General features: G+C 41.8%; 1 protein-coding gene across 1 annotated transcript in view; it reads right to left on the bottom strand.

The window, feature by feature from the left end:
* Window positions 1–949: 949 nt before the first annotated feature.
* Window positions 950–25,312, bottom strand: part of mroh2b (maestro heat like repeat family member 2B) — an 81,253-nt gene continuing 56,890 nt past the window's right edge. Inside the window, exons 33-43 of the mRNA XM_008120824.3 lie at window positions 22,959–23,149; window positions 19,299–19,436; window positions 18,036–18,147; window positions 12,769–12,915; window positions 11,310–11,483; window positions 10,614–10,769; window positions 9,106–9,237; window positions 5,925–6,027; window positions 2,748–2,813; window positions 1,599–1,816; window positions 950–1,091 (exon numbers count right to left, since the gene is read on the bottom strand). Of these exons, the coding sequence (XP_008119031.2) occupies window positions 1,605–1,816; window positions 2,748–2,813; window positions 5,925–6,027; window positions 9,106–9,237; window positions 10,614–10,769; window positions 11,310–11,483; window positions 12,769–12,915; window positions 18,036–18,147; window positions 19,299–19,436; window positions 22,959–23,149 (1,431 nt within the window). The 3' untranslated portion in view covers window positions 950–1,091; window positions 1,599–1,604. The remainder of the gene's footprint in view (window positions 1,092–1,598; window positions 1,817–2,747; window positions 2,814–5,924; window positions 6,028–9,105; window positions 9,238–10,613; window positions 10,770–11,309; window positions 11,484–12,768; window positions 12,916–18,035; window positions 18,148–19,298; window positions 19,437–22,958; window positions 23,150–25,312) is intronic.

Below are 25,312 nucleotides of genomic sequence, written 5' to 3'. Positions count from 1 at the left end.
GAGGCTGTGCTGTCGCTCCATCTTCCATGCCGAGGAATTTCTTCCTAATCGATGTCCTTAAAGACACCTTTAATAATCTCCCTGCAAAAAAATAAAATAAAAAAATCATTACCTATTTTATCTACTCGCATTTCTGCTTTCAACCTGCTAGAAAACTATCCTCCTTTGGAGGCTTTTAAGCAGAGGCTGGATGGCCATCTGTCGGGGGTGATTTGAATGCAATTTCCTGCTTCTTGGCAGAATGGTTAGACTGGATGACCCATGAGGTCTCTTCCAACTCTATGATTCTATTACTTCAGATTAAAAAATATTGGGGGGGATGTATTTGCATATTTTATTATAATGATATAATGAGAACACTTTCTCCGGCTCTGAGGGTGGTCTCATCTCCATTTCTAAGCTGAAGAGCCTGCGTTGTCCATAGACACCTCCTGAATCATGTGGCCGGCATGACTTCCTGGAGTGCCATTTACCTTCCCGCTGAGGCGGTCCATATTGATTTACTCACATTTGCATGTTTTCGAACTGCTAGGTTGGCAGAAGCTGGGGCTAGCAGCAGGAGCTTACCCCTGTCCTGCAGATTCAAAATGTCAACCTTCTGGTCAGCAAGTTCAGCAGTTTAACCCGTTGCGCCACCACAGCCTCCAGTTGCGAGGGATTGCACTCCTAACTCCAGCGAATGTGGAAGGCTGACTCTGGACTGGATGGCTGGATGGCTTCTGGAACATGGCCATACTGCCCGGAAAACACACAACATCCCTGTGATCCCGGCCATGAAAGCCTTCGACAACACAAAGTGTGAATAATTTTTGACTCATATTTGTAATATGTAATAGAATCTATCAGCTGTGACTGCAGTCACTTGGCACCATAGTTCTTTTATAGATCATGTACAGCTAAGAACCTAAATATAAAATGAGTTTAAAAAAACCCAACACAAATGACAATAGGATGTACAACAATGGAAGTTTATTGAGTTGTTCCTAAGTGTACAGGTGGCAGAGGGCAAGAGTGCGGTTCCTGCCATTTCTTCTGCTGGAATCAAGATCATTTCCTCCTCTTGTCATGGCAAAAGCAAGGCTCCAAGTACTCTAGAATCAAGGGAGAAGAAAAACCAAAAGGAAAGACTGAGTAGAGGCCAAATATATAACTTGGATACCTTCAGACTCCAAAGAAACAAGCTAGTGCATTTTGACAGCTGTCCTCCAATTTAACTCATCTATTTACTCAATTTACCCCAGACAGGATTCAAGAAATACCTATTACTCACTGTACAATCACTCTGTATGAGACTATGCTGTATGAGACCTTTATCCATGAGGGATATTTTCCAAGACCCCTGTAGATATTGAAAACCATGGATAATAATGAACCCTAAATTCTGACCATAATAGGACCATAAGGATGCCATAAAACCACATTGGAGGTCCTAGAGATGTTCATACTTTCCACAGCTGAGTTGGGATTTGAACCCTGGTCTCCAGAGTCCTAATCCATGACACTATCCTGGCTGTCCTTAAACAAAGCCTAACTACACTTTCAGAATGCTACATTCAACTAGGGCTAAAGAGGATTTAAAGTGTGGCAATGATACTTACCAGAGGTTACTTATGCAGAGATTGGGTTGACAAACCTTCCAAGGTGGTATCAGGTTGCGTTACGCAATAAGGGTCAATTTCTTGATTGTTGATACTTTCCCTGGAAAGAGTTTCTTTTCTTTCGGGGAGTTCCCCCCATTTCTTGCTGATATAGGTCACCAAATCAGCAGCCACCTCTTGAAGGTCTTGGTTGGAGCTCTTCTGAAACGTCTCCAGAGCTGAGAGGAAAAACAGATGGAGATTAGTCATTATTGGCAGAAGATGGCTGCATCCTAGTCAGCAAGGTGATGAACCAAGTTTTAGTTTGAATTTTCAAGACCCACAGAAGTGGGCCTGAATTCCTCCAAAGGATTTAGCACCTTGGATAGCTCCTCGGTGTTCAGATTATAAACTGGTGCACTGGCTTCAAATCAATCAGTATCATTGCTTTTTGGGTATTGTAAGCAAGGGATCCCATTCTGGAAAACAATATTTATATATAATCTGGAATATATAGATCGATACTCCAGCAGGCATCTATAGGTCCTCCAGAGTAAATCTTCAGTATGCTTCAGCTTTGTGATGAAGCCAGTGGAGTTTGTATGTGTTTCCTTACTGTCTGTAGTTATTCTGTTTGTTTTGCAGAAGTCCCAGTTCATTCATGCTCATGCAACCCTAAGCATGGTTTGCCATTCAAAAGGAACCACTCTTTGCAAAACACATACAAAAGGAAAAGGCATGTAATTGCCAAAGGCATATTTATAGTTTTATTAACATTTTATATTTTTGTAGGGACAGTGCTTGTGAACTTTGAAAATGTGGAAGTAGTTTAACTGCCTCAGGCACCTTCTATACTGCCATATAAAATCCAAATTATCGGCTTTGATAATCTAGCAGTGTAGACTCATATAATCCAGTTCAATGTGGATTATCTGATTTGAAAATGTGGATTATATGGCAGTATAGAAGGGGCTTCAAAGTGGCAATACATGGGTTGGGAGGAGTTATGTCCTAGCAGATGCAAAAAGCTAAAAGTGCTTTCAGCTTTCTGAGAATACTTAGAGAAAAGTTCTCTGTATTTACCTACCAGTCTCAGAACTGCCCATAATGTTGTTTAGAGATTAAAAACATGTCCAGGTTATATGCAGAGCTTTTTAAACAATTACTTACATTTCAGTAGAAACTCCCATGTTGCTTGGTCTAGATCTGTGACTTGCATGCTTTCCAACATGACTCCTTAGGAAAGAGAAATTGAGTAAACAAAGGGTTAGGTCACCAGGAGGGCTTCCTTAGGGAATTGTTACCAGGAGACTTGCTCTGAAGGAAGTTGGGAGAAAGTGTTGAATGGGAATCAACATATCAGCCTTATTGTATCCTCCCACGTGGAAGTTAGGAAGGGCCCTGAAATGGAGCAGAAAGTTAAATGGAGAACAAACAATAACTTTGGCCATGGGAACTACCACTGCTTTTGGTGCAACCTACTCACATAACTAGAAGAGGTTGATAAAAGTTATTCAAATCATCAGTATTTTACACAACTTCAGAGTTATGGAGATAATGACAAAATGCGCATGTGCAATAGCTAATGCATGCATTGTAATCTCAATTTGAAATCTCTGTGACCAGCTTAGAATGTAGTCAGGGCTTGTTTGCTATTTAGGAGGATGTTCTTAGGGTCTGGCATATACGAGGGTTGAATGAAAAGTAATGCCTCCACTTTCGTTACCTGGGTTTGGATGGGAATATTTTAATAAATCAAATGCAGAAATAATCCTTAGAATGTGCTCTTTAACTACCACTATTCGCTTTTCCACATCATCACCAGACAACTGGATACATTTTTGCCAATGATGAACAAGTTTTCTGAAGCCATCATGGAAGAAGTCGACACTGTTTCCGCAACCGGCGTCTCACAGGACCCATCGTGCACAGATCTTCCAAAAGCCAAGCAAAGCAATAATGTGACCCATACTTTCTTCTGAAATGCCGATTATGCTTGAAATTTCTCTCTGAGTGATACGACGATCGTCCTGAATCAATCTGTCAATCTGTTTTGCTCGGTGGTTGCTGTCACAGGATGTCCAACTCTTTGTTTGTCACGCAAGTCAGATGTTCCCACCTCAACATCTTTAAACTTCCTCGCCCAACGACACACAGGACTCACATCAACACAATCACCATAAATATCTTGCCTTCTCTGATGAATCTCCTTTGGGGTGACACTTTCTGCTCTCAAGAATTCAATGACTGCACGCAGGGCTGGTCCAACATGGTGACCAATTATGCCCCCGCTTGGAGCGCATGGTCCCCGGGGGCGCCGTCGAGCCCCCCCCCCCAGCGGGGACCATCGGCTCGCTCGCTGCCGAACAGGAAGGCCTAGCTCTTCTGCTGTTTGGCGAACGATGGTCCACGGCAGCGGTGGCGGCGGGGTCCATCGCTCACCAAATCGCAGAACAAGGAAGGCCAGGCTCCAGGAAGGCCAGGCTCTTCTCGAGAGACCTCGGGAGACATCGCGAGACTTCGTGAGACCTCGCGAGGTCTCCCTAGAAGAGCTAGGCATTCCTGGAGCCTGGCCTTCCTCGTTTGGCCTTTCTTCAGCTCTCAGGTATTGGTTTGTGTGGGGGGGGAATTCTGGGGGGGCACAAAGATTTGGTTCGTCTACCCCCCAAAATTACCTAGGGCCGCTTCTGACTGCACGTTGCTTAAGTCACATTGACCAACCCTCTCTGCAGGGTTCCATACTTCGCACTTTAACAACACAACCGTTCAATGCCAAGGCTTCCCGCCAAACAGAACTGTAGAGGAGAGTCTACTGAACAAGCCACTACCTGAGGCAGACCAGGACTGCCATCTGCTGAGGAGTTACGAAGGTGGAGGCATTACTTTTCATTCAACCCTCGTAATATTGTATTGACAGCCTTTTCTAGCATACCACAATGACAGAATTCAGCAAACAATGCAGGCCATGGAGAGACATCAGATATTGTCAGGATGGAGTTGAACGGATTAGAATTCTTATTTTATGCCAACAACAAAATGAAGCTTAAGGGCTTTTTGGAAGCATTGGTCTGATCCTTCTTGCTATCTATGACATTGATACCAACCTTCAGTTGTCCTATCCCAGTTCCCCACCTTTCCCAGGATCCACAAGTCAAATAAGAAGCCCGCATTTTGAAAATACTTTTCAGAAGTTTGAAAGCTACTCAAGCTCCCCTTAAATGACTTCAACTCCCACCATTCCTAACAGCCTCAGGCCCCTTCCTTTTCCCCCTCAGCCGCTTAAGCGGCTGAGGGGGAAAAGGAAAGGGCCTGAGGCTGTTAGGAATGGTGGGAGTTGAAGTCCAAAACACCTGGAGGACTCAAGTTCGCCCATGCCTGATCTAGATTCACCATTTTAGTTGAATCCATCAATAATACTTTTAACAAAATTTGGAAAAAAAACCTGTTCCTGGTCTGAAAGTGTTATTTCCTGTTTAATTGTGTGGGATTTACCTATAGTCCAAAATCTTCATTTTTGTGGCTGCCACATATTAGGTTGAGACTATGAGATATTCATTGAAAAACTAGAGCCAAATGTGCTGCAGGATGGCCCACAAAGACAACGTTTTCGCAGTTTAATAAACCTTTTCCATGTTTTTTTTTAATGACAAAACCAATTAGGAAATGATATTTATAACCCCAGAGAAAACTGTGTTACAAAGTGTAATCAAAGTGGGTCGGGCTGTGGCGCAGCTGGCTAGTAACCAGCTGCAATAAATCACTACTGACCGAGAGGTCATGAGTTCGAAGCCCGGGTCGGGTTAAGCCCCCGACCATTAAATAGCCCGGCTTGCTGTTGACCTATGCAGCCCCGAATAATAGTTGCATCTGTCAATTAGGGAAATTTAGGTACGCTTTATGCGGGAGGCTAATTTAACTAATTTACAACATCATAAAACTGCCAGCAAAACACGAGGAATGGAATGAGAAAGTACAGCCTCTACTGGACAGTGAAGCAACAGCTCCCCCTGTGGCCGGAATCGTGAAGCTGGAAAAAAAAAGTTAAATGCCTCTGTGTCTGTCTATATATGTTGTTTGTCTGTTGGCATTGAATGTTTGCCATATATGTGTTCATTGTAATCCACCCTTAGTCCCCTTCGGGGTGAGAAGGGCGGAATACTGTAAAATAAATAAAATAAAATAATCAGATCTGCATGAAGTATGACTGTAGCTGAGCATCTATCTTCTTTGATCATATTGCTTTGGTACTTATTTCATCCTAAGTCCTTCTTCCACTCCCAGCGGATTTGCATCTGCGTCCAGGAAATTTCCCAAACAGGCTTTGGTGTGCCTTTTCTCCTTTCCTACCTGTCAGTTCCAGGGCTCTTGTTTGCAGCTCTTCCCAGCTGCTTTGGAAATATCCTGCCGTCCTTCTCAGCAGCTCCCCTCTCAGCTCTGGGTGGGCATTGATCTGCAAAGATAGTATTCACTTGAGATCTGCATCTCAAGAAATGGACATCAAAAATGACACAATAATACCATGTTTCCCTGAAAATAAGACAGTGTCTTATATTAATTTTTGCTCCCAAAGATGCACTAGGTCTTATTTTCAGGGGATGTCTTATTTTTCCATGAAGAAGAATTCACATTTATTGTTGAACAAAAAAAATTGAACATTTATTATATAAATGTGGAGCCTCCGGTGGCCTAGGGGATAAAAGCCTTGTGACTTGAAGGTTGGGTTGCTGACCTGAAGGCTGCCAGGTTCGAATCCCACCTGGGGAGAGTGAGGATGAGCTCCCTCTATCAGCTCCAGCTCCATGCGGGGACATGAGAGAAGCCTCCCACAAGGATGGTAAAACATCAAAACATCCAGACGTCCCCTGGGCAACGTCCTTGCAGACAGCCAATTCTCTCACTCCAGAAGCAACTCCGGTTGCTCCTGACACACAAAAAAAATTATATACTGTACAGTAGTTGTCATCACAAACCAGCATAACCAAACAAACTGTGAATCCTATCAAGAATTTCTTGTTACTACCATTATTTCCATGCACAACAATCTATGTACCAATCCTGCATGCTCTGGTGTTCTGTTTGGCAGGCGCTGGGCCTGCTTCCAAACAAAAACTTTGCTAGGTCTTACTTTCAGGGGAGGTCTTATATTTAGCAATTCAGCAAAACTTCTACTAGGTCTTATTTTTCGGGGATGTCTTATTTTCGGGGAAACAGGGTAGGTATCTGACACATGGATTTTGTCCTGACAGATAGCCATTCACCTCTGCTTAAAAACCTCCAGAGAAGCAGATTCTACTGGACACCTATAGATTTTGGATCGTTTTATTCTTATTTAAATACCTCTCCCAATTCCCTATATAAAATCTAGTTTTCGAGTAAATCTTACCCTTTATATTTTATTAGCTTGGGTAGCCGGCAGTGCCCGGGTTATATGAAAAAGGCATTGGGGGGGGGGGGGGGGGGGTTAGATAATATTTATTTATTTATTTATTTATTTACAGTATTTATATTCCGCCCTTCTCACCCCAAAGGGGACTCATGGCGGATTACAATGAACACATATATGGCAAACATTCAATGCCAACAGACAAACAACATACAGTATAGACAGACACAGAGGCATTTAACATTTTTCCAGCTTCATGATTCCGGCCACAGGGGGAGCTGTTGCTTCACCGTCCACTAGTGGCTGTACTTCCTCATTCCTTTCCTCGTGTTTTGCTGGCAGTTTTATGGTGCTGTAAATTAGTTAAATTAGCCTCCCGCATAAAGCGTACCTAAATTTCCTAGCTGACAGATGCAACTGTCTTTCGGGGCTGCATAGGTCAACAGCAAGCCAGGCTATTTAATGGTGGGGGGTTAACCCGACCCGGGCTTTGAACTCATGACCTCTCGGTCAGTAGTGATTTATTGCAGCTGGTTACTAGCCAGATACACCACAGCCCGACCCTAATATCAATTAGTTAATTAGTAACTAGGGGCCAGGCTGTGGAGCAGCTGGCTAGTTATCAGCTGCAATAAATCACTCATGACCGAGAGGTCATGAGTTCAAAGCCCGGGTCAGGTTAAGCCCCCGGTCATTAAATAGCCTGGCTTGCTGTTTACCTAAGCAGCCTAAAAGACAGTTGCAACTGTCAACTAGGAAATTTAGGTACGCTAATGTAACTAATTTACAACACCATAAAACTGCCAGCAGCACACGGAAAAGGAATGAGGAAGTACAGTATTCGGTGTCACAAGTAGATGGTGAAGCAACATCTTCCCCTGTGGCCGGAATCGAGCATATCCTCATGAAGCTGGAAATGTTAAATGCCTCTGTGTGTGTCTTTATTGTATGTTGTTTGTCTGATGGCATTGAATGTTTGCCATATATATGTTCATTGTAATCCACCTTGAGTCCCCTTCAGGGTGAGAAGGGCGGAATAGAAATACTGTAAATAAATAAATAAATAAATAAATAGTAACACTATTTATTCAATGCCTGTTGGTTTGCTGTGTGCCATAGGAAAGGGTAGGAAAGGGTTAAGGGAGAGGCAGTGGGCGGGGTCATGCAAATTCCACACCAATGGAGAGAGAAAGGAACCCTGGGATGCCTGCCTGTGGTGGAGGAAACACATCAAATCTATGATGAAATTGTCCACGAATGAAAGCATTCCTTGGGTGTCTCTGTCTGGACAATTTCAACAGAAAGGAGGAAACTACATCAGAACAGTAAATAAGGAACAATACAGCCCGGAAAACACACAACTACTCTGTGATTCCAGCCATGAAAGCCTTCGACAACTCCAGAGCAAAGGTTTGCTAAATTACTCCTTTTCTTCTATATCAGGGGTGTATGATTTGTGATAGACAGCAATAACCATCAGCCCCAGGCAGTAGAGCCAATGGACAGGGAAGGCATGAACTGAATGTCCAAGTTATGACCCGTCTCCTTTTGTTGTAAGCTGCTGGAGGCCAGATATTGGTTTTGAGATTTTTAGCCATTGGCGGTCAAACCACTCATTTTGCCCACTTGGGGTCAAATTAAAAAACCTTTCTTTGTGACCACCCACATTGCAGATTTATACCAGTTTCACACGCCTTTAGCTGCAGTAGCTCCGTCCTATAGAATGTTAGGATTTGTAGCATTGTAGGATTTCTTGTATTTGTCTCTCAGCCAGAAAAAGATGAATACTTTACAAAACCATAGATCTTAGAATGTCATAGGATTGAGTCATGAAAATTAATGCAGTGTCAAAATGTATAATTCAGCAGTTTAGCCTCCCTCCACCTTTTCCCTGCTGAAATTGTATTGAATATATCTTCTTTTAATTCTGTTAATTCAAGATGCTCTCTCTGGGTGTAGAGTGAATGCAGTTTGATCCCACTGTAATGGCCAGGGCTCAATCCTAGGAGTTGCAGTTTGACAAAGTCTTTAGCCTTCCCTGCCAAAGAGGCCTAGTGCCACACCAAACTACAACTCCAGAGCATTGAGCCATAGCAGTTAAAGCAGATCCGACTGCCTTATTCTATCTCATTCTTTTGGTCTCACCACTTGCACACAGATGTGGCCCTGAAGATTCGGGAGGTTCAAATTGGTGACACGGTAGAGTTCTTCAATGTAGCCCCGGAGCTTCCTTTTGGCCAAAAATTGCACACACTTCAGAAAAGTAGCTCTGCAGGCCTGGAAAAACAGGAAAACTGTTTCAGAAGAACTTCTTGCAAAAAGGGAATAAGAAGACGGCATACAAACTAGTAGCAGAAACTGATTTATTTTACTTTATTTGAAACCTCTCTCTCTCGCACAAACACACAAACAAACACAATAGATAGACAGACATACAGAGATAACTGGATAGATGATAGACTTTGTAGCAACAATTAGCAACATGGGAACTGAATCATCATCATCATCATCTCTATTTATATCCTGCTCTATCTCCCCAAGGGAACTTGAGGTGGATTACAGAACATATATACGGCAAACATTCAGTGCTGTTATGCAATTAACAAGGACAGACAATACATAAACAGAGGTAAAGGCTTTTCCCAACTTTTCCATTGCTGTGCTCGACACCGGCCACTGGGAGGGGGGGAGCTTTGCCGAGGAGCTTTGTCATCCTTAGACAATCAAATCACTGGCATGTCCTGATTGATGCCTTTTATTATCTCCTCACTGCTTAAAGCGGTACCTATTTATTTACTCACTTCTGCTTTTGATCTGCTAGGTGGGCAGGGAGCTGGGGGTGATGGCAGGTGCTCACCCCAACCCAGGCTTGAACTGCCAACCTTTCAATCGGCAGGATTTTCTGCATCTTAGCGGTTTAACCCACTGTACTAAGCTCGGCCCCTGAAACCTGTTGTTAATTCTATTTATCATGATCTATCTATCTATCTATCTATCTATCTATCTATCTATCTATCTATCTATCTATCTATCTATCTGACATATACCAGTCTTTCTCCAGAGATTGGATTCAAGGAAACTTATAATAATTTAAAAAGAGCAGGTAAACATATTAATGTACAAAAAATAATCTTAATTCGAATGCCAACAAGATCTAATATACTGGCTAAGCATGGACCAGGAGGAAAGGGCAACAAAAGACAGGTAAGCAAGGCCATTTGTCCTTTCTCCATCCCTGGCCAAGAAGGAAAATGTACTTCACTGAAACCCCTCCATGCCATTTGAACTGACCACAGAGTAACATTTGAGACAGAATGCAGGTATGGGACTATAAAATCCTCATCATTTTTTCTCCTACATGATTTTTAATATCTTTGTCTGATGAAGAAGCCAGGGGTTAAGCCTCGAAAGCTTGCACTGTGCATTTCTTGAATTTTGGTGGTTGTCACTCTTTTTGCATTTTCCTGTATGCCAGGATAGTTACTCCAGAATACATATATCTTCCAGAAGCAACAAGAGTGTCAGTTACATCTGAGTCTCACCAAGAGGGAATTACTAGTTGATGATGTGAAAGCAGTAGAGACTTTGGTGGAAGATGGAAACCACTTTTGCCCCCACAGTTGGACACTTTCACAATTTCCAGCACAACTTACCTCAGAGACCTTGGGGCTGGGGTCACGCTGGTGGATGAGGAGTGGTACCAAGCTCTTCCTGACCTGCTCAATAAAAAATCTTTTGTACCTGAGCTTTGTCCATTCCGCCAGGACTCCAAAAAGGTGCAATGCGGCCTTGCGAAGATCAGTGTTGTCCTGCACACAAGGAAACAATTCCCCCTTAATATGCAAGAAATGCATTGGAATAACAGAAAGTGAGACCACGAAATTACTCCATGCTTAGACTTCTTTTATGTACAGTCAGTGGTCCATGTTCTCTGGGGCTTTGCCACTATATTTAGAAAAGGAGATTGTTCATTTTTATAAGAATTAATACTATACCCTAACTTCCATCCCAAAGGGAGCATCCACTTTTCTGAGTTGTGGCAAAAGCCTTTCTGAATACTAGGGTGGGAAATGACAATAGCCAAGGATAGTGGTTTCCCTTCTTTGCAGAATGATCTTCAACTTATCCATAAGTTATAAGTTTTGGTCTCAAGATCTGCCCCCAATATATGCATGAACCCAACTTATACATGAATAGGTACCATGCATCTATACAGAAAACAGTAACAAAAAGGAAGAAGATGGACAAAATCTTGAGTAGAGAAATGGAACAAAAGGTCTACTCTGTAAGAAAAGACTGCTAAATAGAGTTCAGTGAGGTGAAGAGGAGTTCTGTTATGGTTATCTTACGTCAGACATGTAGGTGGTAGTCTTCAGCGTGATGTCTTTGAAGAGGAAACTCACTTCCTTCTGTTTCAACCGAGGAAGAACCAGGGCAAGCATCTCCAGACTCTCAAGGACCACCTTGGCATCGTACAAAGCGCCAAGGAGAATCGCCACAATGGTCTTCTTCTGTTTTTTAACCTGAGTGGACACATTGGATGCACCTGAGATGCTGAGGATTGACAAGGGCCTCTTAAAGGCAGAGGAGACAAAGTGTTTGTTAATGTGGGATTTGTGTATTGATAGTGTTTAAATGCAATTTGTGCCATAATTGTATTGCAACTGATTGCATCATCCAGAATGTACCATAGTGTGGAAAGAGTTAATTGCCAAGAAGCTATGATGACCTTGATGTGTGGCTGGAACTAGGGAGTATCCAGACACAAGTATTTGTGCATTACTGATTGTGTCAGTTCAGTTCTGAGTTCAGTTGAGTTCTGTCTGCCTATCCTGTTTCCCCTAAAATAAGACATCCCCAGAAAATAAGACCTAGTAGAGGTTTTGCTGAATTGCTAAATATAAGGCCTCCCCTGAAAGTAAGACCTAGCAAAGTTTTTGTTTGGTAGCATACCCAACGAACAGAACACCAGAGCATGCAGGATCGGTAAATGTACATATCATAAAATGTACATGGAAATATAGGTAACAAGAAATTCTTGATAGGATTCACAGTTTGTCTGGTTATGCTGGTTTATGATAACTACTGTACAGTATATAATAATAATAATAATAATAATAATAATAATAATAATAATAATAATAATACTTTATTTATACTCCGCCACCATCTCCCCGTGGGGACTCTGGGCGGCTCACAATGTTACAAAAGTAACAGCGCAAATACACTGACAATATACACAGTTTAAAACACAAGAAGATGATAAAACAGAAGTTAAAACAAAGGTTTATACAACAGTAATAATATCAAACAACCACCAATGCAATTCAATGCAATAAATGTTCAATTTTTTTGTTCAATAATAAATGTGAATTCTTCTTCATGGAAAAATAAGACATCCCCTGAAAATAAGACCTAGAGCATCTTTGGGAGCAAAAATTAATATAAGACACTGTCTTATTTTCGGGGAAACACGGTAGGAGTTGAGTTCTGTCTGCCTAGAGTTTGAGTCCTATGTTCATCTGTCATCTGTTAGTCTGTTTCTGTTGATACAGTAAAACTTTGTAAATAGTTTTACCAACATCTCTGAGTGTCTCTTCGTTCTGCGCTCCACAGCTTCCATCCAACTACTGCTGCGCTGCAAATACTCTGACAGTGTTGCCCACAGGTGAACCCTTGGAATGGCGAAATCCAACTTCTGAAGTTCATCAAAGACCCCAGGATGATTTTTTTCCTCACTAGGAATTGGCCAAATCCACCCAAGACCAGTTGCAAATGTGGCATTTTACTTAAAAGAGCAAGATTTACCTTGTCAGGTGCCACAAGGACAATGTTGCCAAGGCCTTTGAGGGCCATCCGTCGGATGCCTGGATGCTGGTCTCCTGCTCTCTGTAGCAGGGTCGTAAGGATCGATCTCAGTTGCTCCCTCTCTCTTAGCATGGGATCCTGAATCACCTGCAGGAATCGAAAGTGTTCATGTTGCACATTAGAGAAGTGATCCAATGGAAAGGACAGTGGATGTAACTTGGTGATCAAATAGTTGCAACTGCATGTCATGATGCATTCATGAATTGCAACATGTGCATGATGGCATTCCATGCACAGTTTTGCATCTGCAACTTTGAGCTGAATGCAAGTGATCTACCGTATATACTCGAGTATAAGCCGACCCGAATATAAGCCGAGGCACTTAAATTTACCACAAAAAAACTGGGGAAAAATTGACTCCAGTATAAGCCGAGATACCAATAAAATTACATTAATTGAGGCATCAGTAGTTTAAATGTTTTTGAATCTTTACATCAAACTGTAATTTAAGATATGACTGTTCAACTCTGATTAAATCATTATTTTCATCTTCTTCAATGTAAATGTGCTTTATGTATCCTTTTAATAATAATAGTGAAATAATAAATGTAATAATAATAATAAATGCAGTAAAATAATAAATGTAATAATAGAGTAAAATAATAAATGTAACAATACCAATAATGGAGAAAAATAATAAATATACCATATATACTTGAGTATTTATTTATTTATTTTATTTATTTACATCACTTTTACCCCGCCTTTCTCTCCAAGGAGACTCAAAGCGGCTTACAGTAAATAGGCAAAAATTCAATGCCTAAAAACAATGTAAAAACAACAATTCATATAAAACAATCTACAAAACAACAGTTCATATAAAACAGGTACCATTACAAAATAAAATCACATTATATAAAATTTTAAGAATGTTCAAGATTAAAATCCATTCATCCAGAATCCTCAGGTCTTCGTACAGGTCATGTAAAGTCCATGTTCTTATTCATTAAAAGCTTGTGAAGCCTAGGAGAGTTGGTATCTGCCGTATGTTGCTGGGGAGGGTGTTCCACAGCTGAGGAGCCACCACCGAGAAGGCCCTGTCCCTCTTTCCCACCAGCCTTACCTGCGAGGCTGGTGGGACCGAGAGCAGGGCCTCCCCCAATGATCTAAGAGTTCTAGAAGGCTCATGGGGGGAAATACGTTCGGACAGGTAAGATGGGCCAGAACCATTTAGGGCTTTGTAGGTCAAAACCAGCACTTTGAATTGGGCTCAGTAGCATATTGGCAGCCAGTGGAGCTGGCTCAGCATGGGAGTAGTACGCTCCCTGTAAGCCGCTCCTGTTATTAGTCTGGCTGCCGCCCGTTGTACTAGTTGGAGCTTCCGAGCCGTCTTCAAAGGCAGCCCCACGTAGAGAGCGTTGCAGTAGTCCAAACAAGCTGTAACCAGAGCGTGGACCACCGTGGCCAAGTCAGACCTCCCAAGGAACGGGCGCAGCTGGCGCACAAGGTGGAGTTGTGCAAAGGCTCCCCTGTATAAGCCGACCTGAATATAAGCCCACCAGGAGTATAAGCCGAGGAGGTTTTTTTTTCAGTCCTAAAATAGGGCTGAAAAACTAGGCTTATATTCGAGTATATACAGTACATTGGGCTCAAATTTCCCAGCACTTCTCTAGAGGAATTTAAGGAATAATCATACAAGGCTTGTAGCATGCATTGGGAGCTCCTTAACAAGAAATTAAAGCACTCACACTGTATGGTGTCATTGTTAGAGCACTTCAAAGCAGTCTGCAACTCAAAGTGTTGTTGAAGGCTTTCATGGCCAGGATCACAGGGTTGTTGTATGGCCATGTTCCAGAAGTATTCTCTCCTGATGTTTCACGCACATCTATGGCAGGCATCCTCAGAGGTTGTGAGGTATGGAGAAACTGAGCAAGGAAGGTTTATATATCTGTAGGAGTTCCTGGGTGGAGGGAAGAACTCTTGTCTGTTGGAGGCCAGTGTGAATGTTGTAATTAATTATCTTTGTTAGGATTAAATGGTCTTCCCAGCCTTGCATCCTGGCCTGGGGGAATCCTTTGTTCAGAACAGTAAATAAGGAGCAGCACTCTGAAAACAGAAGAATTCCAGACACGAATCAATCAGGGGCAGCTAATGACTCTGAACAAAGGATTCCCCCAGGCCAGGATGCAAGGCTGGGAACTTCTACAGTTATATAAACCTTCCTTGCTTAGTTTCTCCACACCTCACAACCTCTGAGGATGCCTGCCATAGATGTGGGCGAAATGTCAGGAGAGAATACTTCTGGAACACGGCCAAACAGCCCGGAAAACATAACAACAAACCAGTCTGCAACTCATTTCCAGACTGTACTTTTCAACAGATGGAGGAAACCTGTTTTTAGACTTCAGAAAGTGCTTCCTGTGTTCGAAGTGTTTTCAGGCAGTGCAGTAAGTGCAAAGTGCTCTTGCCGTGAGTTTGGAGACAGGGATTTATCATTGCCTCACTTTGAACTGTTTCACTTCCCAGTCCCCAAACTGCTTCCCATTCTGTGTCCAGTGAACACCTTGTGCTTGCAAAGCCACAACTTTCCACTTTTGCCCCATTTGCTCCCTTTTAATTTTTTTTTAATTCAAGTAATTGTTCAGTTTCATGGGTAATAGTTATTTCCCATCTTGATTGAGGGTTTTCTTACTCTTTGTGAGCTCCTTTGTTCATTTTGCCAAAGTTTTAGCTGATGCAAACAAGGATTGCCAATCAAAAATTCACCTCCCTGTTGCAGAACACACAAAATAGGAAAAGGTTTGCACTTGTAAGATGTATCTTTATTTTTATTAATATTTTAAGTGTTATTTTAAGTGAATTTGGAAAACGCTGAAGTAATGAACTACGAAGACCCAATCTCTCAAGAATTTCAACTCTCGGAGATGTGCAATTCTTCTGGAAAAATACATAAATGTGGGAGCATTTCTGAAAAGGGGCAATCCATAGATTGAGAGGCATTAAGTCCCAGCAGCTGTGATAAGCTAAAAAAACTTTCTGATTTCTGAAATTGTCAGAGTAATGGTTAATATAGTGTGTGAAATGTCCACTCATTGTTAAAGTAAGTGTGTGGTGCTTCGGTAAGCATTCCAGCAGAGGAATGGTTAACTGCATAGAATTAGATTTACTGCCTAGAGTGACATTAATTCAGCTTCCGCTTAGGTAGCCGGACATAAGTCACTAGGAATGGAATATGGGAGGTGACAAGTTTTACTGATAAGCTTCTTTGCTGGTCACCATCAATTCTGCCAGACAATGTGTGTTAGCTGCGCTTATGTACATAGCTATAAATAACTTCAATAAAGCTCTGAACTGTTGGGATTGGCAGACAACTGACTGATGAGAATTTATTTCCCGTGAGATTGAACAGATTGCCAGGTCTTCAGAAGGAAGAAATTCTGAGACAGAACAGTACAAAGCCAACTTTCTACAAAGAAAAAAAGATAGCCATCCTAAAAGAACTCCCAAGGATAACACTGTATAAAAGAAGAAAATACATGTTCTTAACAGAAGAACTTAAGAAACTACAAATCAGGTTCAGATGGGAGAAGTCTGAAGGACTCATGGTAACATACAGAGATCAAAGACTTTGGCTAACAACAGAAGATAAGGCAAAAGATTTTTATAAGAAACTGAAGAAAGATATAGATCACAATCCACCCGGCCAGAGAGAAAATAAAGGAAAGGAAAAACCCAAGAAACCCCAGTTCCATCCACCTGAAAGTGAAAAGACGGATATGGAACAAGACACTCCGAATCTCGATAAGGTGGATGAAGACGAAGATGAATTGGGATAAATATAAGGAACTGAAGAATTACAGCAAGAATAATGTATGTGAAGAAATGAAAATTTGAGGAAATACTAAGTATAGAACATTGATGAAATAAAATTTTGGAAATAATGGAGATGGACAGATTAATGTTTTTATTTATTTATTTATTTATTTACAGTATTTATATTCCGCTCTTCTCACCCCGAAGGGGACTCAGGGCGGATTACAATGAACACATATATGGCAAACATTCAATGCCAACAGACAAACAACATACATTAGACAGACTCAGAGGCATTTTTAACATTTTTCCAGCTTCACGATTCCGGCCACAGGGGGAACTGTTGCTTCACCATCCAGTAGTGGCTGTACTTCCGCATTCTTTTCCTCGTGTTTTGCTGGCAGTTTTATGGTGTTGTAAATTAGCCTCCCCGCATAAAGCGTCCCTAAATTTCCCTAATTGACAGGTGCAACTGTCTTTCGGGGCTGCATAGGTCAACAGCAAGCCAGGGCTATTAATGGTCGGAGGCTTAACCCGACCCGGGCTTCGAACTCATGACCTCTCGGTTAGTAGTGATTTATAGCAGCTGGTTACTAGCCAGCTGCGCCACAGCCCGGCGCAGAGTGACCTGAGACTCCAACAGACTGGAGATTGTTCAAAGACTAAGAAGGCATTTATCAGTGCCAGATAATTAAGCAACGGAGAAATTAAATTTAAGAAGGAAGGAACACGAATCAGACTAAAGAAAAAGGAAAGGACAAAATAAAGAAAGATAAATATCAACAATACAACAAACTAGAAGAATACACAAAGATGAAGATTGGGAAGTCAAGAACCCCCCTCTCCCAACCATCCTACCCCTTGTCCCATTCCTACCCTCCTACCTTTTCCATCACCTACCATACCTGAAACATCTACCCACACTTACTGCATTCCCTTATAGATTTTTCCTACTATTCTATCACCTCTATTGTTCTCCCACTTTACTTGTAAAAGAAAAATACCCCTTCCCCCCTCTTTTTTATTTTCCCTAATAAAAATATATATTTTAAAAAAATAAAAAAGGAGATGAATTGAGATGAAAAAGGTGAATAAATCTCAATTAGCCTCTCACATATCGATAGAAATCCCTTCATAGAAAGGATTGGCATGACAACAGCAGTTGCTATCATGCTGTTCATCAGCACAAAGCAAGATGGGTGTGCAATGGCAGGACCCATTTTAAGAGTCTCATGCTTGTTTAACACACTGGCACGATTCCCGTTTACAATTTGATTTTGCACAAGAATTGCTCAACAGACCGGAAATAAAAGCTATCCTCCATGGTTTTGAGATACAAACACTCCAAAATGATACACGCAGGGACTCCCACAAATATATGTATGCAAGCGTAAAGGGCATTGTTCTCCAAAAGCAAAGGAGATCGCTCCTTTCTCATCGTGCTCTGGTCTTACCTCTGTAAAGAAGGCAATTCCCGTCAGCTTAAGCTTTTCAGATTCCGAATTCATCCAGGGGAGGACATTTTGGATGGCCTTGGGGGTCAGCAATCCATTCTGAAACAGTCGACTGGAAGAGAAAATGAATGGTAGGATGATATAATGCAAATTGAGGCAGGGGGGAGTCTTTTATAATATCCCACTGCTGCCACCAATATAACGGAAATGAGTGAGCGGGGAGAGGCTAATTATAACAGATTTTCTTTTAAAATGGTAGCTGCCACCAACCTAAAATGTCTTTAGGATTTTTGTTGTTAAATGTGTCTGAGGCAAATTTCTCCCATTCCCTGCCCACACTGTTTCTACCCCTGGCTCCCAAACTGATGTTCACTATGAGGCTTTTCTGTGGTATTTTATTGTTGTACTGCTGGAACTTTTATTAAGTCTTCCCGATGGAAAATATACACTGTGGAGGCACTTGAAAGTTGAAAACAGAATAACAATTTATTTTCTTAAAAACAGGTAAATGATTACTTCAGAGAGGTTCATAAGCGTAATCGGTTACAGACGTTCTTCAGCTTAACTTAGTTGTATGTCTCAGATTTACTTCACTTAGTTTCAAACAGTTCCAACCAACCAATCTATCTATTGGTCACAAAAACCCTCACTCTATTTGCTGAGAATAGTCACGAGTTCCCCTGGGTTGTTAATTAACTCTAACCTAGAGTCCTTCTATTAACCAGCCCAGTAGTGAGAGTCAATCCCTTGAGTTATCTTTCTCCCCAAGAGATCCAAACTGCCTGAACTAGCCTGTCAGTTTCCACAGCTTTCAGTTCTCTCTCACACACACACTCTCCAAACTCCAAAACCAAACTGCTCTCTTCAAATCCTCAAACAGAACTCCCTGGAGCTTTTTTTCCCTGGAACTCTAAGACTTGGCTCCTCCCATCTGCTCTGGTTGGCCAATCCTAAGAATCTCTCTCTAAGCTCCTCCCCCTTTCTAACCACCCTCAAGATGGCTGCCTGGCATTCCTCAACAAAATGGAGGCTGCCTCACTCACTGTTACCAAGGCTTCATCCCAGGCCTAATAGGTAAGGTTCACTACAGATGACCATAGACAACATCAACATCTATAGCTGCAAGGAATGATTGTGGTGAAGTAAGGCCTGTAGAAACTTGAAACATGGATGCCCCTCAAGTTATCCAAGAAATAGTAGACAAAAACCTAGATTTTGGCCATTCCATATCATTATTATAGTAGTCATTGCAATGTTGCTTACCTGGTCAGCACACAAACGCCTTTCTGGTGGGTTTCTGGATCTCTGAGTAAGGCCCAGACATTCACCTCGCCAATTTCTGCAAGTGATGGATCAGAGGTAACTTTCAAAATCAGAGCCTTCAGGCTTGCCACGGAAAGTCTGAATGAGGAAAGAGCACAGAAAGGGTTTCAGAAGATCCACCAGAGAAATGACAAACAAAAGGGAAGGCTACAGGCAGTAGAAAATAAAAGTCAGCCAGTTGTTTAACAAGCATGAGTGTGTGTCTTCAAGTTGCCTTTCGACTTAATGGCGACTTCATGAGTTTCATAGTGTTTTTATTTGGCAAAGAATTCTCAGAAGTGGTTTTGCCAATTGCTTCCTCAGAAAAAGAGACTACAGCACTTAATATCCTTCGCTGTCTTTCTGGCTGGGGGAGTCTGGGAGTGACAGTGCTCAAAATTCACCTTAATGATCTGGACATTTTAGCCCGCAGCATTTGCAGGAAAGAGACCATGGCTGGATATTGTGTGTCTGTGTATCTGTGTATCTTCAACACGCCTATTGACTTATGGTGGCCCATTAATTTCATACATTTTTAAAACAAGTGCATAGGTGGTTTGGTCAGTTCCTTTCCCTGAAATAGAGCCCACAGCGGTAGGCATTTGTGGGTTGTTTCCCATCCAAAAGCTATCCAGATCTGATCTCGCTTAGCTTCCAAGAGCAGACAGAATCTAAATGGCCAACTTATGAGAATATTTTTGTATGTTAGGAAGTATTGTATTGGTTCATGCTTAAGGTAAAGGTAACATTAAGTCTAGCTGTGTCTGATTCTGGGGATTGGTGCTCATCTCTATTTCTAAGCTGAAGAGCCAGAGTTGTCCACAGACACCTCCAAGGTCGTGTGGCCAGCATGACTGCATGGAGCACTGTTACCTTTCTGCTGAAGCAGTACCTATTGATCTACTCACATTTGCATGTTTTCGAACTGCTACGTTGGCAGAAGCTGGGGCTAACAGTGGGAGTTCACCCTGCTCCCCAGATTTGAACCACTGACCTTTTGCTCAGCAAGTTCAGCAGCTCAGTGGTTTAACCTGCTGCGCTACCTAGGGCCCCTACAGTTCATACTTATATACATGTACAGTAGAGTCTCACTTATCCAACATAAACGGGCCGGCAGAATGTTGGATAAGCGAATATGTTGGATAATAAGGAGGCATTAAGGAAAAGCCTATTAAACATCAAATTAGGTTATGATTTTACAAATTAAGCACCAAAACATCATGTTATACAACAAATTTGACAGAAAAAGTAGTTCAATACGCAGTAATGCTATGTAGTAATTACTGTATTTACAAATTTAGCACCAAAATATCACGATGTATTGAAAACATTGACTACAAAAATGCATTGGATAATCCAGAACGTTGGATAAGCGAGTGTTGGATAAGTGAGACTCTACTGTATATAGATTTGTTTCACTGTTTTTACTGAATATGTACATTATTAATTCCAGAATATTTGTGGAAAGTAGAGTCAAGAAAGATGCAATGAGTGACAGTCTGATATTGCAAACATCCAACCAGCTAAATGAATAAATCAAATAAAATAATAAGAAAAAATGGCCTAGTATTAGCTGCCTCAAACAAAACAGAACAGATGGATATTTCAGGAATAATACAAGCATGTGTGACAACAAACTGTCTTGTGAGGAGGCAATGCAACAGACATCTTCCTGGTTTATGTAATTCATTCTTCAGTGTGACAACAAATACCAGCTGTTGATAAAAGTCATCTTACTTCTGTCTGTTTCTACCAAATATTCATTGCCAAAAAAAAACCTCCATGGCAGCTTGATGTAGTAACAACCCTCGTCCAAGACAGAAAGAATGCCTCATGTGGCTAAAACTGATCACAAAGGCAAGGGGCCCATCACACTACGCAATTATAGCACAATTATTCCACCTTGACTATCATGGTCCTATCCCTTGGAATCCTGGCATTTGTAGTTTAGGAAGGAGTATTTAGAATTCAGAGCTGATTTTGTGCCAGAAGTGGGTGCAGCTCCAGGCTACCCAGAGAGATATGTTTTGGTGCAAAACCAAGACACATAGATATCACAACTGGAAGAAACTCCAATGGCCATCTAGTCCAACCCCCTTCTACCATACAGGAAAACACAATCCAAGCACTTCTAAAAGATGGCCATCCAGTCTCTATTAAAAAAACTTCCAGAGACGGAGACTCCACGGGACTCAAAATAACTTGTATACTCTGACAATAAGGAAGTTCACCTTAATGTTTCAATCACCCTATATCCTAGTCTCAAGAACAGCAAGCTTGACTCACATGAAATTTGACGTCACTTCAACTGCTAATGCTCAATGCTATGAAATCGTGGGAGTTGTAGTTTGGTGGGGGACCAGCACACTTTGGCAGATAATAATAATAATAATAATAATAATAATAATAATAATAATAATAATAATAATAACTTTTTATTTATTTATTTATTTATTTATTTGCAGTATTTATATTCCACCCTTCTCACCCCGAAGGGAACTCAGGGCAGATCACATGGTACACATATAAGGCAAACATTCAATGCCATATAACATAGAACAGAGACAGAGACAGACACAGAGGCAATTTAAACCTTCTCCAGCTTCCAGCTTCCTGAGGGTATGTTTGATTCCGGCCACAGGGGGATCAGCTGCTTCATCATCCACTGCAATGGCAACTTCCTCATTCCAACGGCGGCTGGATGATTTTTATGGTGTCGTAAATTAGCCTCTCCACATATAAGTGGTACCTAAATTTCCTACTAGATAGGTGCAACTATCTTTTGGGTTGCTTAGGTCAGCAACGAGCAGGAGCTATATATTTTTTATTTTTAATTGTCAGGTGCTCACCCCGAAACGGGCTGGCCTCGAACTCATGACCTCTTGGTCAGAGTGATTTATTGCAGCTGGCTGCTAACCTTACTTACTTACTTAAGCGATCCCTCCTAGTTCGAGGATGATGGTCCTCCATTTCTTGGAAGACGCCTGTGCGTGATTTTTTTTTTATGTGTGGAGGTCGGTGCATGGCCGGTCAACACAGAGTCTTCACAGATTGAGGACCCAGCAGTGGCTTCTCAGTCTGTTGCAGCCTTCTTCCGCCTTCACAGCGGTTGTAACATGTACCATGTTATCTTCCGCCCGCTCCGCTGTTGAGATCTTTGCGTCTTCAGATTGTTCTTGGTCTGGATCCTCCCCTGTGGCCACTCCTGGGAGTGTGTGACTCGTGTGGTTGTGCCTGCAGGTTCATTGGAACACGCAAGCCCCCTCACCACGTCAAGGTGCTAACCAGCCTGTGCCACAGCTCGGCCCCTATCCCTTATATTCTGCTCTATCTCTCCAAGAGGACTCAGAATGGATTCCAAGAAGACTAAAAGCTTTATAAAACTACAGGTCCCATGATCCCATAGCAGTAAAAGTGAGGTTAACCCGAACGAAATCTAGTTAAATGCTTAAAAACCAGAGTAGGAAGTTCTTCCTAATGTTTAGGTGAAACCTCTATTCCTGAAACTTCTTTGAATCTATCACTCTGTGTCCTATCTCTGGAGCAGCAGAAAACAAGTCGGCTCCACCTTGAATATGACTTTTGTTTAGCAATGTGAGTACGGAAAGGAAGGCACCTTACCGGCAAGGGTTGCCCTCTGAGACCTGCTGTTCCCTTCGGAAGAGCCTCCGGCGTCCCCCGCAGAAAGGCATTCTCTGCCCCAGTGTCTTGCTGACCTGCCACAAGAGAGCATAAAGCAGGTCTGGGAAGAGCTCCTGGAGGACGTCTTCATCTTCCAGAACAGAGAGGACTTCGTAGATGGCGCAGGTGGCCTGAATGGGAAAAAGACACACAAAGATAAATGTTGAGAGCATCTTTTGTCAGACCGTCCCCTTCCCAGTGAGAACCAAGAAAACTATGTCACTTCTGTCAAAAAAGCACATCTGTTTTACCACCTTGTGTAATGAAGTACGCACTTTGGTTTACAGATGTTATGTTTAATTATAGGTATATGTTTGGAATGGGTAAGTATTAGAGTTACCAGTGTGTGGCGGATAGTAGCCAGCTCAGCATTCTGAGGCAGGTTGCCATAGAAGCATAGCTGCTTCTGTAGAAATGTAACTATTTCGAAGCTAGCAAGAAAGGGGCGGAGCTAGCTGGATGAAAAAGGAGGGAATGTTTTGAAGAGAGTTCCGTCTGTGATCAGAGCAATCACAGGGAAAGACTGGTTCTGAGGTGGTTGGAACCAGGGAAGTTCAAATCTCAGTCTGTGCTCTGATGAGGCACAGGGAAGATTGATTCTAGGTTGATGGGATCAAGGAGACTCAATTGTTCATTTTGAGTCGGTTTTAAATAAGTTTGGTGACTTATTTAATGTAGTCTGTGTCCTGGAAAGGCACAGAGAATCTCTGATAGTATATCACAGGGGTGACTGTGGTTTGAAGTCACTGGATGGTCCAAGTTTCAGACTTTGGGAACCAATCCCAGCTGGACTCACTGAGATCCATTGAAGTAACAGTTAGAAAGGAGCAGAGGAATAGGTTTTAACTATTTTAAATAAAAGAAGTGATACTTTAGAGAGTTGATTCATCTCATTCTAGTATTGTAACTGTTAATAAGAATACCTCTAAGTGAGAAACAACATTGTAACCACTAAGCTCTGTGCCTGAATAAACTTGTTATTGTTCTTCCAACATCTAAGCCTCTGTCGCATATATTCTAAACCAAGTTATGCTACCATCTAAAGTGAAGAAGAAGAAAGGGAAAAAAGTAAAAGGTCTCCTCTCTGAGCCTTTGGTGGTCATCCATTGCTGAAATAGGAGGCACCTCCTTGCCAATTGGTGGTTGCTACATTCCAAATTGGTGGCAGTCGTTATTAGTTCTTTACAAATTGGTGGCACGGTGGGATAAAAAGATTCCCCCTGCCTGAAAGAACCTTAGTCGTTCTTAGTCTCTTACACCTTGCTATAGAACTTTTGAGATGTTTCTTGCTGGTGCTGCTTGAATCCAGAGTCATAATCCAATGCCCAGTCACTACAGATATATCAAGCTTTCCTAAGTATATAACTGAAAATCCTATTATTTTATTCAAGATGAAAAGGGCCTACTACTTAACTGTTACATGAAAATACTGGGAGAGGTCATCTAAAGTTTTGGGGAAGCAGTCTCACTGTTATGCTAATGACATCCAACTCTTTTTCTTCTTACCACTTGGTTCAATTAAAGAGGTCTACCTAATGGACCAGCATCTGTTGTCAGTAATGGACTGGATGAGTGAAAACAATTTGAAAGTGAATCCAGACAAGACCAAAGTGATCCTGGTCAGTTGGAAGGCAGATCAGGGAATGGGGACTCCAACTTTGCTGGATGGAGTTACACTCTGCCTGAATTCTACTATCTGGAGTGAATTACAGGGAGAGGTCAACCCCCCTGATGCACTTTATTTTATCCCTCATCTGAGAAAAAATTCATTGTCTAGCTTAGCCTGCTCAAGTTTTCCTTACTACATGCAGCACCTCTTCTATCTACCTCATCCATGGGCTTTTCTAGTTTTGTGCCTTGTACTTTGGCCCAGCTTGTCTTCATTTTAAACTTTGTACTGTTGTTACATTTTGCTTATTGTGCCATTGTTCCTATGTTTTGTTTTGTTATGTATAGGCACATAATGGGATGCTGTTGTGTGCCTGGTTTGTATATTAATGCTGTTTTATTGTAATTGTTTGGGCTTGGCCCTGTGTTAGCCGCCCCGAGTCCCTTCGGTGAGATGGAGGCGGGATACAAAAATAAAGTTATCATCATCACCATCAATTCTCAGATTCACAACTTGTGTGTTTTTCTGGACTCAATGCTAAACCTGAATGCCTAGGTTTCAGGAGTGGCCAGGAATGCATTTCCATAGTTGAATTAGTTTATTTGTTCATTGAGATGCCAAATAAAGCTTTTATAACATATACTTTGATGAGATTGCCACAGCCTTCGCACCTTATCGATGTTCC

The sequence above is a fragment of the Anolis carolinensis genome, chromosome 1 (assembly GCF_035594765.1).
Source record: "Anolis carolinensis isolate JA03-04 chromosome 1, rAnoCar3.1.pri, whole genome shotgun sequence".
NCBI lineage: Eukaryota > Metazoa > Chordata > Lepidosauria > Squamata > Dactyloidae > Anolis > Anolis carolinensis.
This window is presented reverse-complemented; position numbering and strand designations above follow the sequence as displayed.